General features: G+C 41.2%; 1 protein-coding gene across 8 annotated transcripts in view; it reads right to left on the minus strand.

Moving 5' to 3' along the window:
* Positions 1-17,116, minus strand: part of LOC132402996 (uncharacterized) — a 276,911-nt gene that overhangs the window by 78,158 nt on the left and 181,637 nt on the right. For 5 of the 8 annotated variants that reach the window (XM_059986192.1, XM_059986188.1, XM_059986187.1 and 2 more), the window contains 3 exons: positions 9,183-9,221; positions 7,179-7,258; positions 4,457-4,641 (listed from right to left, as the gene is read on the minus strand). In XM_059986192.1, the coding sequence (XP_059842175.1) occupies positions 4,457-4,641; positions 7,179-7,258; positions 9,183-9,221 (304 nt within the window). The remainder of the gene's footprint in view (positions 1-4,456; positions 4,642-7,178; positions 7,259-9,182; positions 9,222-17,116) is intronic. The other 3 variants (XM_059986189.1, XM_059986191.1, XM_059986190.1) reach the window with 3 other exon arrangements.

Raw genomic sequence — 17,116 nt, forward strand, 5'->3', positions numbered from 1 at the left:
AGATCAGAGGTTCACTGGTCGCTGCAGATATCCACATAGCTGTAGCTTGAACCTCTTGTGCATAAAAGGCATTGATTTACTGTAATTTGGGAGTGAAGTGTCACTGCAATTCACGATGCTAGGTTTCACTTTATAGGAAACAATGGCCTGCCATCAGCCAGAGTTAACGTGCATCCAATTCTACCTCTAACTTCAATTGGAATTGTCTTTTTGCTCTTGAGATAGCCCTCCGTAAATTGTACCTGGCCTCCTCATATAGTTCTGGATCACCAGACTTGAATGTCACAGATGTGGCCTCCAGCAAACTACGAATTTCCTGGTTCAATAACAGCTTTTGATTCAGGTACACACGGTACATTCTCGTAGGCAGACACTCATCCACACAGATTTAAATGAAGTCTGTAACAACTGTTGCATATCCATTCAGACTTGAAGATGAATCCCTGCATACTGTCCAGTCCACTGACTCAAAGCAGTCCTATAAGCACTCCCTTGCCCACACCTTCTTGGTCCTCACCACTGGTGCTGCAGTCTTCAGTCTCTGCCTATATTCAAGAAGTAGAAGTACCGCAGGTGATCACACTTTCCAAAGTGTGGGTGTGGAATGGCACATTAAGCGTTCTTGGCCATAGTATAACAGTGATTCAGTGTGTTGGCTCCTCTGGTTCCACAAGTGATATGTTTGTGATAATTATTTAGATTCTTTTTCAAGCTGCCCTGGTTAAAATTCTCCAAAATGGTGGGGAAGACATTAGGATGCACTGCTTCATTCCTGCTGATTATGTCACTCAGTTCATCCAGAGGGTCTGTTTGACACGGGCCTAAGGTGGGATGTAGACTGATACCATAATGATGACTGAAAACTCCCGCAGCGGATAAAATGGACATTACTTGATCACCAGATGTTCCAGGTTGGGTGAGCAAGACTGGGACAGAACCACCACATTTGTGCACCACGTGGACCTCCTCCTCCTCCGCCTTTGACAGACTCACCATTCCTATTGTGGCAGTTAATTGTGAAGCCAGCAAGCTGTATTGCTGTGTCCAGAACGGCTGGGTACAGCCAAGATTTGGTGAAATTAAAAAGCACAACATTCCCTGATCTCTCTCTCTGGTATAGCTATCTTGCTTTGAGGTCTTCAATTTTATTTTCCAAACACTACGTTTGCCAGCTGAATAGATGGTAGTGGAAGTCAGAACTCTCTTTTCCTCAAGTGAACTTCTAATCCAGCATGGTCTCCTCTCTTCCGCTGTCTTAAAGGGGAACAGCACTTGTGACTGGAGACTGCTGTCCAAGATTCACCAACTTTGAGTAACAGCAGACTACTTAAACGCTTCAAAATGATGTTGCTCACTGTATTGTCCATGTCTGTACCTGTGGATTTCAGCTGAGCTATCTAAAACAGGAATATTTGAAGATTTCCATTGGAGCTGCTCACACGAGTTGTCTTCTAAATCGCACCACCGTAAATTTGGTGCTAGGTGGTAGTTGGACAAGAAGATATGCCCCATTATTTGTGTTAAAGCTAACAAAATGTTGAACAGCATTCCTTAAATGCTTCCTACATGGGGAAAATATGTTGAAAGTTCAAAGTAAGTTTAATATCAAAGTACATATGTCACCATATGCAACTCCGAGATTCATCTTCTTGCAGGCATTCGCAGTAAATACAAGATGGACAAACAACTAATGTGATAAAGAAGACAAATTGTGCAAATACAAAACAAGAGAGAAAAACATTGAGAAAGTGAGTTGTAGAGTCCTTAAAAGTGAATCCACAGGTGTGGGAACAGTTCAGTGATGGGGCTGAGTGAAGCTAAGTGAAATTATCCCCTCTGGTTCAAGAGCCTGATGATTGTGAGGTTACAACTGTTCCTGAATCTGGAGGTGTGGGTTCTGAGGTTCCTGTACCACCTTCCCAATGGCAGCAGCAAGAAGAGAGCATGAACTGGATGGTGGGGGTCCTTAATAATGGATGCTGCGTTACCGTGACAGCACTCCATGTAGATGTGCTCAATAATGGGGAGGGCTTTACTCATGATGAACTGGGCTGTATCCACTACTTTTTGTAGGCTTTTCCACTCAAGGGCATTGGTTTTTCCATACCAGGCCATGATGCAACCAATCAATATAGAGTACTCTCATAGCAAATCTACAGAAGGTTATCAAAGTTTTAGCTGACATACCGAATCTTCACAAAGCTCTGTGAGGCAGTAGAGGCAGTGAGAAAGTAGAGGCTCTGCTGTGCTTTCTTCGTAATGACTCTTACGTGCAGGACCCCGGACAGATCCCCTGATATGACAACATTGGGGAATTTAAAGTTGTTGACCCTCTCCATCTCTGATCGTCTGATGACAACTGGCTCACGGACCTCCAATTTCCTCCTCCTGAATTCAATAATCAGCTCCTTGGTCTTGATGACATTGAGTTTATTGTTATGGCACCACTCAGCCAGATTTTCAATCTTCCTCCTCTATGCTGATTTGTCACCACCTTTGATTTGGTCAATGACAGTCATGTCATCAGCAAACTTAAACATGGCATTGAAGCTGTGCTTAGTTTCACAGTTATTTACATACAGTGAATTGAGAATGAGAACAAACATACAGCTTTCTAGTGTCCCTGAGCTGATGGAGATTGTAGAGGAGATGTTGTTGTCAATACAACTGACTGGGGTCTGAAAGTGAAGAAATTGAGGGTCAGTTGCACAAGGAAGTATTGAGGCCTAAGTCTTAAAGGTAATTGATCAGCTTGAGGGGATGATAGTGTTGAATGCCAAGCTGTAGTTAGTGAAGAGCATCCTGATATATGTTTGTTCATTGTCCAGATGTTCCAGATTGAATGAAGAAGCAATGAAATGGCATCTGCTGTAGACTTGCTGTGAAGGTAGGCAAATTGGAGCAGATTCAAGTTGCTTCTCAGGCAGGAGTTAATGTTTATTACCCAACTTCTCAAAGCACTTTATCATAGTGGATATAAGTGCTACTTGACAATAGTCATTAAGGCAGGTTACTACGTTCTTCACTCAGCCTCTTCCTTCCCAAAATCTACGTCACCAGGATTGAATGCATCAAGCTGCAACAATTTCTCTCTTATAAAGCTCATGATCACCACTGATGCCAATTTACATGTCACACTCCAGCTGAGTTAAATTTACCAAAATCTGTCTACTTTTTGAAAGGCATGAAATGAAACACAGCAAAAGGCCAAATTCATCCTTGATCTTTATAATTCAGTAGTCACGCATCACCAGCTGCCCTGCTTTTCGTGACATTTCAGAAGTCCCTTCATCTCCCCACAGAATCATTTTTAATTGTAGATGTTTCCTTTATAGTCCTTTGTAATCAGCATAGATTATTCTACATTTAAAAAGGTGATGACTGATACAACATTGAATGCTTTGCCAACATGATGCATTCCATCTGTAGATTTCTCCACAGAGATTACCTTGTTGTCAAGTTGATCTTACAACAGGAACATTGAATAGATTCATGAGGATGGCCTCAAAACAGTAAAGAATGTATTAGAATATTTATATTATAGGGAAATAGTCTGATATTTGTACAGGCAGCTCAGAATAATAAGCCGGTACAAGAGACGCAACTAAATAACGAAACCAGTTTAAAGAACTCATGGGGATCCCATTCTGTACTTGTAGGTTTGCACTGATTCCCCGTCCAGCAACACTACTGTAAAGTTCCATCCTCACTTGCAATCCATTAATGGCCTCACCAACCCAACCCCCACCTCTAACTGTATCTCCTTGAAGATCTACATATCCACTCCAAAAGGGCAAATTGTTATGCTTAACACTTCTGTGTTCATCTGCCTGTAAGCTGATCTGCAACTGAAACAACGTACAATTATCATAACAAACTTACAGAAAACAGAATGATTCCAAAAATCCATTGCCCTGTGCCTGTCCTGCTTCAAAGATCACAGACATTATTCTTCCCTGGCCCCACCCTTTCTGAGCGCATTGAGATCTAACTGCCACCAGAAGGCGGATGTGTCTTCACCACAGAAACTTGTGGTCTTTCAGTCATCATTCATTCATTCAATGCAACCACTAAGCATTCACTGCCATCTGCACAGTGGGAAATTAGAGTCATACAACCCAGTCTCTCCAATGTGATCAGCAGCTTATTCTTTTCTATCAAAGCACCCTGTATTAAGAATGGAATTGCACATGCTTTTCTTAACAAATACTAGGTACTCCTTCCCTATTGATTTCCTCTTCTAATTCAGGCTCCCACTCCTCATCCAAACAGAAAATCTCTAAGTCCAAGCGACTTACAAACTTTCTGAGGAAATTTGAAATGAGGTTCAGCAATAGCAAAGAAACTGCGTGAATATGAAGCATAGGTGTACATGTTATTAAACAGATAACCTAAAATCATTGTCCAGTACATCATTACTTTGAATTTTAAGATCACAGCATATGGAAGAACTTACCCCAGTGGCCTGCCATGTGGACTCTTCCCAGAGAAATAGACATTTGAGGAAGAAGCAAAGCACTCCCACTGATATATGATGATGGTAGAAGTATTTTGTCCTCTGTGGTGTCCCGTGAGCAGGTCTTTGCAGTTCTGCCATTCCGCTCCACCTTTGTAAACACTGGAGAACTCTGAAGACACCTACTGATTTGGAAATGCATTATCATTAGGGGAGCAATTAGACAAACATCTTTGCTAAGAAGTGAATGGCATGGAGAAAGTGGATTTGCAATTCTTGTAAAAAGCGACCAAAGTTGATGACCTCCATCATCTGGTACCTCACTTGTTGCTAGCAAAGACTTACTTTTTTAAGACAAAGAGTCCAAGCTCAAAATGATCCATTCACTGAAGTATATAAAATAATGGGTCTTATATTTAACTGCCACAGAATAAGCATCTTCTACCAACCTGCCTGACTGAATCACACTATGCTCTGACAATGGGAAATAGACGACTTCTCTGCAAAGCCAGACAAAGTCATCATTGCCGTCATTTGAATAAGGATACTTGAGATCAATATCTCAGACTTTGCACAAAACCTATGGTGTACACAATAGCAATAATCACTGCCTTTCTATCTGCTTCTGAGACCTGTACAATTCACAGAAGTACCTCAAAGAATAAGCTAAATAACACTTTTTTTTTGCAGCTACCATTGAACAACAGTTACAGAAGCTTGATATCCCACACCACCAGATTCAAAAACAGCTACTTCCCTTCGACCAGCTGATTCTTGAACCAACTGGCCAAACCTCCATAACTACTGTTTAGCAACATTGTGAACACTTTGGTCATTTTGCAATAACATGGACTACTTTTTTTGTTATGAATATTTCTACTTGTAAAAAGTTGTATATATTTATGTTTTTTGTAAATGATGCTTATATCACACCAAGTGCCTATAATGCCACTGGAAATAAGCTTTTTGTTGGACTTGTGCATACATGTACTTGTGAATATGACAATAAACTCAACTTTCCTTTGACTAATGCTGTCTCTTCAAAATCCTATAAATCCACTGGAAGAACTAGGAGACTAATGCCAACACCTTCCCCCAGACTAAAACATCCAAATTACTGCCACAGTTCTACTCAGTTGGCTTAGTAGGGAATGATGTTCACATGCTGACACGAAACTCCCAAATCAAATGCTCTAAATGAAAAACTCCCACAAATTATCTACCAATGACAGCTCAAGGTGGAGAAGGAGAATCTGGGATGGTGCTGAAGAGTCAGTGGGAAAGGTAAACTGCTGCATAAATCGCCCATCCACTTGTCCCATCAGTCACTTGCTGCATCCCCCAACTACCCTCCCTACTATGCCTCTCAAATTGACCTTATCAACCACCTGAAAACCCACAAAACTGGATTGGCAATAAGTTGTCTTTGATCCCCAAGATCAGACAAAGTAGAACAAGAAGGAATGGTATCAGTTTAGAATGACATTATGGTTGGCACAAACATCCAAAGCCAAAGGCCCATTCCTGTACTAGACTGCTCTATGTTCTGTGAATATGATATTGATATTGTGTAATGAAGAACATCTGAAATAAAAAGTAGATTACATTGATTGAATTAACTAAAATCTGAGGATAAAACCCAAAATAGGTAAGTGTTAGCAAAGTCTGTATTACCTATATTTAACAATTGATTAGAAAAGATGCACAGAGGACTGAGATTGTTAACCTACACCTACAGTATATTTAAGAAAGGATAAAGGACACATTCATTGAGACATAATAAATATGAGATTGTACATTTTGTGCTTGAAAGATATAACCCAATGTCAGGTAAAGGTACAAGCACATAGTTACAAGGATATTGCTGGGACTTGAGGACCTGAGTTACCGGGAAATATTGCATAAGGTAGGACCTTTCCCCTGGAGCATAGGAGACTGAGGAGAGATTTGTTACACGTGATACAGATAGGGTTTTTTCCACTGAGATTGGTTGAGACTAGATCCAGGGATCATAGGTTAAGAATCAAAAGTGAAATATTTACGGGGAACCTGAGGGATAATTTTTCATTCTTAAAGTGGTCCAAGTGTGGAATAAGCTGCCACTAGATGTGGTGGATGTGGGTTCGACTGCAACACATAAGAGAAGTTTGGATAAGTACATGGATGGGCGGGGTATGGAGGTAGTGGTCCAGGTGTGAGTTGATGGAACAAGACAGAGTAACAGTTTGGTTTGGACTAAATTCACCAAAGGACCTGTTTATTTGCTGTAGTGCTATATGACTATATTTCAGTTTCAGTTTGCAGTCATAGTCACAATCCTTATAAAAATGTTTAAAAGGTCATTAATAATTATGATTTTGATTTTCTGCCTTACTGCCCATGACGATTCTTCAAAGTGATTGGGAGCTAGGTTTGCTTGGTGATATCACAGTTGTTGAATACCATAAATTTCCCACTATAACATTCAACAGCAACTTACAGCTGGGAAGGAAAAATCCACCTCACAGAGATTGCTGGATCTTTGAAGGATTCTTTTCTATCAGTATTCAGCAGAGTTGCTTTGATAGTGACTGACTTTTCCCCCCAGGAACAGAGCATGCAGAACCACCATTCAATATATATGGAATAATGAAAACAGAACGCATTGAAATCCTGTGAGTTAACAACTGTGTAAGTCATACAGTAAAATATCATTTGGTTTTAAACAAAACTATGTTCTTACTTCATTGCCAGATGCTGAGCTTTACTGCTTCTTAGTTGTCTGGTGGGACTTCTTCTCCCAGGTTGGGCAGGTTTCACACTCTGGAATGCAAACAGACTTTGCTATGAAAAGGAAAAGCAACATCAGTCATATTGATGAAACCCCCATGTGTCAGGAGGCCAGAACACTCAGGCCTCTTTAGTGACACTTTAGTAAAAATCAGTGTTAATTCTTCCTGGTATACTGAGAAAGAGGGTTTACCTTTGTAATGATCATTAGCACATAGATGCTAAGCTACACTGATCCTGCGGTGCTGTGAATATTTAATCAAATGAATCAGGGAAGGTGTTTTTACATTAATGCCATGTAAATGTACAGTTATTAGGATAATTACTTTCACTCAACCTTAAGGAAGGTTTAAGGGCACAGTCCACACCAGGCAGAAGATAATGATCCTGGAATGGAAAATGCAGAATTTATCTTCATCTGGTACTTGAAAAGCAAAAGACTGCAGGTGTTAGAAATCTCAAATTTAAAAGAAAATGAAGATGTTCAAGAGCCAGTGCAGTATTTGAAACAGGGCTAATGATTCAAGTTGATTACCTTTCATCATTTTTCTCTCTATATTTGTTGCCAAACCCACTGAGTAGCTTCTGCATTTCCTGCTTTGATCTTGTACAGTTCTCGTCCAACTCTGAGACTGCGATGGCTAATATCACTTGATGACTGACTATTCTCTACTAATTCACATTGAGCATCCAGTTTCACTAACTGCTTGTCAAACTATCAGGACTTATCAGATTCAGGGAAAAATGTGGAGCTCAGTGAGCGACATCTCATCTGTAAAATAAAACTGAATGGATCTTTTACTTGTCATGGTCACTCTTGGAACCCCACAGCTCATTAAACTATTGACAGTGAATACACTGCAGTTCACATCATCCTTTACCAACTGACAGAAATAACATGCTATCAAAGACAAATACATCCCTATGCTAATTCTTCCAGAAATCTTACTTATTGAATTGTCTACTGAGCTCAACACAATTCATTTTGAAGCACAAATATAATTTATAAAAAAATGAATTATCCTTATAATTTTATTTGAAAAAACTGTATGAATTATTACCCCATTACATTATCCAATGGCATTTCCTCTTTCTTCTGTTGCAATCCTGTTACTATTATTCAAAGAATAATTACATCAGTAGATGGTCTGTTCAGACTTAAACACAAGAGGTTCTGCAGGTATTCGAGATCCAGGGCTGGATACAAATGCTGGAGGAACTCAACATGTCAGTAGCATCTATGGTTTAAATAAACAGTCGATGTTTCATGCCGAGATCCTTCATCAGGACTGGAAAGGAAGGGGAAATAGCCTAAATAAGATGGTGAGGGCCAATGTTCCCTCTAATTTTGCAATGATCAGTGTGCGCAAAATTCTTGTGTTGTGCAATTTTTTGCCCAGTGACAACTATGCGTGCACTGAATAATTTCTTCAACAAAATCAGTATAAATAAGACAGTTCTAAAATCTGTAGACAAATCATCGCAAACTCCATATAGTCAACTCCATCTACATCAGAAACTGGAAAAGGAAATGTGATTGTGTGGGATCATGAAATATACTTAACATGCCAACGAGGTTGAAGATGACAACCTTTTGTATGCAGTTTAAATTCCTTTGTGCACTAGTAGCAAAGAAGTATGCATCCGTACATGCACACACCTCAGAGGGAACATTGGTGAGGGGAGGGTAATGAGTACCAGGTGATAGGTGAAACCAGGTGAGGAGGAAGGTGGGTAGTTGAGTAAGAAGGGGAAAGGTGATAAGCTTCATCTCCTTAACCCATGGTCCACTCTCCTCTTCTATTAAATGCATTCTTCTTCAGCCCTTTACCTTTTCCAGCGATCACCTCCCAGCTTCTCACTTTATACCCCTGTCCCCTAACCACCCACTTTCCCCCTCAGCTGGTTCCACATAACACCCAGCAGCCTGTACAGGAGCTTGAAGACACACACTCACCGTTTTAGGAACAGCTTCTTCCCCACTGCCATCAGATTTCTAAAAGAACAATGAACCCATTACACTACCTCATTACTTTTTTCTTTTTTCTCCACTCAATTGCACTACATATTTTAATACATATTTCTTATAGTAATTTATAGTTTTTATTATTATGTATTGTAATGTTCTGCAGCCGCAAAACAACAAATTTCATGACATATGCCAGTGATATTAAACATGATTCTGATTTTGATTCCCTTCAAACGTCATCAGAAATAATGGACTTTTAGTCTGAGGTTTTCATGGACATCAGCTTGGAGGGATAACAGTAACAACAATCACCATTTTACTAGGTGTTTTTACCATTGCAACAGCTCTCAAGATACTTCACCAGGCTTTAACTAAGCAAAGTTTGGCATCTACCCATATTTGTAGATGCAGTAATACTTTGCAGATGATCAAAAGATAAGTCAATGAGTTAGGTTTTGTGCAGTGTTTTAAGATAGAAGGAGACATTAAAGTCTGGACCAAGAACTTACCATCTACAGGAAAGGAAATAACTAATAAGTTTATGTCATATGGGAGTGTTGCATCAGGACCCAAATGCAGGATGCAGACACTGCAGTGCTAGGAACAGGGCAGGATGAGGAACTGGGAACAAGGAGCCTGGGGTGGACTCCAAGCCCAAGACTGGACAAAGACCATGGGCCTTGCCTTGGGCTCGGACCGACCCCCAAGCCCAGGCGAACACGTGATGAGGCTTGGCTAGAGACTTGGGGTCTCGAGGCTTGGCTGGAGGCGTGAGGCGGGGGTCGAGGCTTGGCTTGAGCTTGGAGGCCGTCTAGGATCTATACATAGACATAGAGCCGGGACTTCTCCTTCAACAAGCCGGGACTCAACTTTCACTCTACACCAAGGTGGGGCAGGACCATCCGTCGGGTAACGGCAGGACGGCCGGACTTATCCGACGGAGGCAAAGACAAGACAAGACAGATCATCCCACAGGGCAACAGCAGAATGGCCTGACTTACCCCACGGGGTGAGGACAGGAAGAGACAAACACCAAAGAACGACAGACAGTTCCATCTCTGCATCGGGGCTGCTCCGAATAGCCGTTACGGCCAGCAACCTTGACTGGCTACGGAAACAACCAGATCACTACCTAGCTTGAAGTGGCTGACGGCCACCCAGCTGGCCCGGGAAACGGCTGAATCCATACTGCAATGACAGCTCTGACTACTGACAGCAAGGCTCCCAGAAGCAAGGCAAGTGGCCGTACCAGCCATTTGCTCCATGAGAATCTTGCCAAGGAAGCTTGACAAGACAAACCACACTCAATCCCAGGGCCACTTATATTCCAGCCAACGAGGTGAGCACCAAGTATTTATGGTTTACTCCAACCGAAACAAGGGACAGCCGGAGGACCCGGAGTCCGGAGCCTGTGGACCGCAAACCGGAACGCGGACCCCAGACCAGACCACAACAGTTAAATTATTCCTTTCTGGGTTGAGGAATTAATTCATGTGGCATTAACATTTCTTCTTTTTGTATTGTGGTAAGTTCAATGTGCAAGTTCTTAAAAATAATGAGAAGACAGAGCTTCTATGGGGTAAACATCAGAATAGAAGAAATCCAGGTCTTTGCCTCTCTGATGCTAGTTACTTTGTTTTGTTGCTAATGTTTCTCTCTGTTTTACCTTTTACAGTTTCGCAGCTAAGAGGGTATGTACTAATATTTTCAGTTATTTTTCAGTATTTTATGTCAACAACACATACTGTACTCACTGTAACTACTAGGATTAAAAATAACTATATCATTTCTAACTTCTGGTCTAATGATGAGTGAGTGATGAAACTGGCCTGCTGTATTCTTTCAAGATATGCATTGCAGGGAAATAGTTAAATGCTGACACGATCTTGTAATATCCCCTTTTGCATTCATTCCTCCCCACTAATCTGCTCTCAGCACTTATTCCTGCAGGTGGCCAAAGTTGTACACCTGCCTCACCTCCATTCAAGGCTCCAAACAGTCCATCCTGTGAATCTGCTGAGACTGTCTGTTGGTCTGGTGCTCCAGATGCAGCTTTCTCTACATTGGTGACACCCAACGTAAATCAATAGACCAAACGCAGAACTTCCAGGTGACACACATTTAAATTCCAATTCCCGTTCCTGTTCAGACATGTTGTTCCATGGCCTCCTCTTGTGTCAAGATGAAGCCACCCTCAGAGTGGAGCAGCAACATCTTATATTCCATCTCCATAGCCTCTAACCTGATGGCATGAATTCTCCTTCCAATCAAAATCAATTCTCTTCCCCCTCCCCTCTTCTTCTGTTTCCCACATTGGTCTCTTACCTCTCTTCACTTCCCTATCACCTCCCCTAATCCTTCCCTGTCTCCTATGGTCCACTTTTCTCTCCTATCAGATTCCTTCCTCTCCAGCCCGTGACCTTTCCTGGCTTCACCTATCACATTCCAGCAAGCCTCCTTCCCCTCCTCCCACCTTACTATTCTGGCATTTTCTCCCTTTCTTTCCAGTCCTGAGGAGGGTCTCAGCCCAAAACAGTGACTGTTTATTCATTTCCATGGATGATGCCTGACTTGCTGGGTTCCTCCAGCATTTTGTGTATGTTGCTAGCAATAATTCAGATAGATTGCTTTTTATACATTCAATGAGACAACTTTACAGTCTACTTTGGAACCTTGTGATGGCAGTAAAACAATTACATCTGTTTATTGGATGCATATCTACCATCTATTGATTCATCTGCAACCACAATAAAACATATGACTAGCTCAATCATGGAAGAGTCATTAGTGCCCTTCTCTAGCTCAGAACTTTTTGAGATCTCTTAGTTCCTCTAATATGCTCCCTTAATTATCCCCAGATTTAATCATTCTTGCCATCTCTGCCTTCAGTTGCCTACACCTTAACTCTAGAATTCTTTATTTAAAACTCTCTGCCATTCTGTCCTCTTCAAATAACTCCTCTAAACTTAAAGCTGTGTTCCAAGATATAATATTTCTTAATGTTAAGCCTTCTTTGCTTTCTTTGCAATAGCAGCATCTAAAACCCTCCCTGTTTTGTTATGGTTACTTGATAAAATTAGTGTTCATAAAGACCTAAATTTCAATTATACACACTTTTGCAAGGTTTCTGGATACTAGTTTTGATACAGTTGATAATTGATTTGCAGAATCTATGGCAGTTAGATTTATTACTTTGAACAAGCTCAAATGTAGCTTTTTATCTCCGAGAAACACATAGTTCAAAATTCAACCAGACATGAAGATGTGCTGTAAAAAGCTTGTTAGGCTGTTACGTATTTATTTGCTTAGCAATAACGTGTGGAATAGGCTCTTCCAGTGTATATGCCCAGCAACCCACTGATTTAAACCCAGCTTAATCACAGGACAATTTACAAAGACAAATTAACCGACTAACTGGTATGTCTTTTGATTGCGGGAGGAAACCCACATTAACCTGGGAAGGAATATACAGACTTGCTTACAAGGGCACTGGAACTGAACTCTGAACACCAACACCCTGAGCTGTAATAGTGTCGCACTAACTGCAATATTACCACGGCAGCCCCATAACACTTGTAGTGTTATGGATCTATCACAATAGTTTCTGCTTATCACAACATTTTATGTTATCAGCACATGGTAAGGATATGTAGCTTAAGAAGATCTGCATAAGTAACCAATCTGCATTCGAGAGCAGAGCAGGTGACCACTGAACCCAAATACTTCTGGAATTTGTTGTCAAGTCTGGAGAGTATTCACAATAGTTATGACAACATCACAATTCACTGTTGCTGAACACAAGGTTCTGATGCAAGATGTGGACAAACAAGAAACAACGTGCATATTTTGAAGGGCCAGGAAACCTTGAAGAAAAAATGGAGGCATCAGGAATAAGATTTCAAAGAGGTCAATGCACACAAAGAACCCTGGGGATCTGCTGCAAAATATTTAATGACCATATATGTTTATTCAAGGCATGTACAGGAATCTCATCTATCAATATAGACACCCCATCTGCACTTACACATTTGGCTTTGGTGATGCGACGAGCATCCTTGACAAGGATGGTTTGGATCCAATTGCTTGCAAGGATCGAGACACGGTACCAAACTCGATCGAGAACTGAGCACAAAGCAAACGCTGGATGAAATCACGAGTACAACTTATGATTGAGCAACGAACCTCAGTTCAGGTGCTCTTTATATACTCAATTCTTGATGCCCAAAACATGATTGTCAATTAAAGGGATGGTCCTAAATCTTTAAAGGGACCATGCCAGCTATCTATACTTCAAGGAGTTAGTGTGTCTAAACCCCAGAAGCTGGCACGGTTGGGTGCGTGTAGTAACAGTTGAATATTTATAGGCATATCTCACACTATACATATACTCCCTATATGTAACTTTAGCAAATATGTGATAAATGCAGAGAATACAATTACTAACAACTCTCCCTTGCTCTGTCAGAGCAGGACTGCTTATAAAAATAAACACCCAGGAAATTCAAAAGATGCTGAAAATCCAAAGCAGGACACACAAAATACTGGAGGAACTCAACAGAGCAGGCAACGCCCATAGAAAAGAACAAACAGTCAGCGCTTAGGGCTGAGACCCTCCTTCAGGATGGGAACGAAAAGGGGAAGATGCCAGAATAAAAAAGATGGGGTGGGAGGTGTTAGCTAGAAGATGACGGGTGAAACCAGGCAGGTGGGAAAGGTAAAGGGCTGGGGAGAAAGGAATCTGATTGGAGTAGAGAGCAGATCATAGGAGAAAGGGAAGGAGGAGGGCCACCAGGGGAGGTGATAGTCAGGTGAAAAAGCATCTGGTGCAACTTCTAGCCCATCTGAAAAGTTGCATGGGATATGGGACCATGGAAAACAATGCTGCTTCCTTGAGAGGTGGAGCCCATCCTCCCTGGCATGGAAGTGGTGGCTAGCTCCACTTCACTCCTTGTAGAACCAATCATGCTTCAACTTGCTAAGATTCAGCCTCCAATGCAGCACAGATTGAAGCCACTTATTGTGCGATAGCTTGACTGGAAACTCTCATTTCCACTTAGGGCTCTGAAGTCCACAGTTACAGAGGGTCCTGAGGGAATCACAGCAATCTCGAGATCAATCCCCCAACAGATTACAGTTCAGCTGCAGGTTTAGGCATGCTCCTCAAGCTGCTTTACTATGTGTGGAACACCCTGAATTATAATTACTTATTGATAATTATACCTTACAAGGGAGGCAATAATTGTGTGTACACTGACGGCACTCTACATTCAGAGAATTTTATACACATTCATATTATATCAGAGAAGCCTGCAAATGAGTGACCAATTATGTGCCATGAAGTCTGAGATCGACTCTCAGGTTGAAGGAGCAACACCACATATTCTGTCTAAGTAGTCTCCGACCTAATGGAAAGAAGATCAATTTCTCTAACTTTCAAATGTTTCTCCACCCCCCCTTCCTTCTCTCTTTTTGTCATTTCCCACTCTGCTTCCCCTATTGCCCCTTCTCTTCTCATCACCTGCATACCACCTTCCCTCTAGTTCCCTTCCTCCTTCCTTTTCTCCTCTGGTCCACTCTCCTCTCCTATCAGATTCCTTCTTCTTCAACCCTTTTCACTTCCCTGCTTCTCATTTCATTCCCTGTTCACCACCCACTTACCTTCTCCGTCACCTGCTTCATCAATCGTCTATCACTTTTAACACCATCCCCTTACCCCGGTGTCGTATTCTGGCTTCTTCCTCCTTCTTCTGATAAAGCATCTTGGCCCAGTGTTAACTGGTTATTGCTGCCTGATCTGCTGAGTACCTCCAGCATTTTGTGTGTGTTACTCTGTCTACTTATGTTACATTTCATTTGCATTGCATGTTACATCTTGAGGAATTACCTTCTGTGGTTTACCCTTTAACATTTTTGCACATGAATGTTTTTACTTCTTTACTGTAGGTCTCATTTTAACCCTGGGAGATACCCACCTTTCAAAGAAAGCTCAATCTAGTCTCCATTTACCACAATTTAAAATCACTTAAAATGCCACCATGGCATTTTGGGACAGGTGAATGAGGAGGCTGCTGTAAAAAAAAGAGTTTTCATCTATGAGCCAGGGCTCATTTAGCGTGAAGGTGTCACAGCAATCCTCCAGGATGTCAAATCCAGTTACTTAAAAAAATAATTATCAGATCTTCTGATTTCCTGTGACACTTTAATATTCCTCTTTCTATTTCTGTCATTTTCATGCACACAGCTGTCTAAAATGAGTTTACTGAGTATCAAATCAATTTATGCGATGCGACAGCAATTTGGCAATACTTGGTGTGCTGTGTCAGTAGGAGCAAACTGATTTTAGAATGCTGTATCCATAAAAAGAATGAGATTAGAAAGAATTAGAATAGAAGAGGATTTTACTTCTAGCTACAAGTAGATGTAAAAGTTAATTACCAATTTTTATAACTGCTTGACTTCCACAAACAGAAATGGATGGTGAAAATAGCTTTTATGCAAAGAATCAATCTGAAAGTGCGCATCATACCACTAATGCAAAATAAAATGTTCTTATTGATCTTATTGGTTTTTATCCATTCTAACAGTTCTACAATGAACAGTAAAATCAATGTGGAACAATTATTGTCATAGCAGTATCAGGACCAGTGGCTGCTGTTCGGTCATTTGCATGGCAGTCATTGCCTATGGTTAACTTGTCTCCGGTGAGTAAAGACATAAATGCTGGAGATACCATGGTACATCTAGAAATATATGCACTACTCCAGATGCAGCCAAACTAGAGTTTTGTAAAGCTGCAACCTAACTTCCTGAGTTATGAATGCAATGCCTCGACTAATAAAGGCAAGCATGACAAATGCCTTCTTGACCATCCTACCAACCAGTGTAGCCACTTTCAGGGAGCCATGAACTTGGACCCCAAGATCCATCTGTTCATCAACACAGTAAAGAAGCTTGCCCTTAACAGTGACTGGCTCTTTGCTTTTGATTGATCGTAGTACAACACTTCATATTTGGCTGGGTTAAGCTCCATCTGCCATTTTTCCACTCATATTTGTTACTGACCTATATCCTGTTGTATTCTTTGCCAGACTCCTACACTAATCGCAACGCCACCAATCTTCGTAACATCTACACACTAACTAACCCACCTGTCTACATTTTTATCTAGGCATTTACAGACATCACAAACCAGTACAGATCCCTAAATCACAGACCTCCAGCTGGAATAAGTCCCTTCAACCACTACCCTTTGTCTTCTTTGGGCAAGCCAGTTCTGAATGGAAGCAGCCAATTCCCCATGGATCCCATGCATCTTAATCTTCTAGGTGAGTCTCCCACTGGGGATCTTGTCAAACACTTTACTAAAATCCATGTAATCAACATCGACAGCTCTACCTTCATCAATCACCCCTGTCAAAAAACCTCAATCAAGTTAGTGAGACACGAATTGTCCCATACAAAGCCATGCTGGCTCTCCCTAATTAGGCAATGTTTTTCCAAATGCTCATAGATCCCATCCCTAAGAATGCTCTCCAGTAACTTCCCTACCACTGAAATGAGACTCACTGTCTATAATTTCTAAGATTATCCCTGGTTCCCTTTTTGAATAATGTAACAACATTAGCTACTCGCCAGTCCTCCGGGATCTCATCTGTGGCCAGAGAGGACCTGAAGATATTGATCAAATCCCCAACAATCTCTTCTCTTGCCTTTCTCAATAAACTGGGATATTCCATCAGGCCCTGGGGATTTATCCACCTTAATGCTCTTTTGGAGATACAACAATATCTACTCCTTGACCTCGGTGCCCTAGCATATTAATATGCTCAGCACTGATCTCCAGGTCATTCTCATTGGTAAGTATTGATGTAAAATAGTCATTAAGGACCTCACTCACATCCTCCACATCCAACCCCCTTTAT

The sequence above is a fragment of the Hypanus sabinus genome, chromosome 12, assembly GCF_030144855.1.
Source record: "Hypanus sabinus isolate sHypSab1 chromosome 12, sHypSab1.hap1, whole genome shotgun sequence".
In the NCBI taxonomy this organism is placed as follows: Eukaryota; Metazoa; Chordata; class Chondrichthyes; order Myliobatiformes; family Dasyatidae; genus Hypanus; species Hypanus sabinus.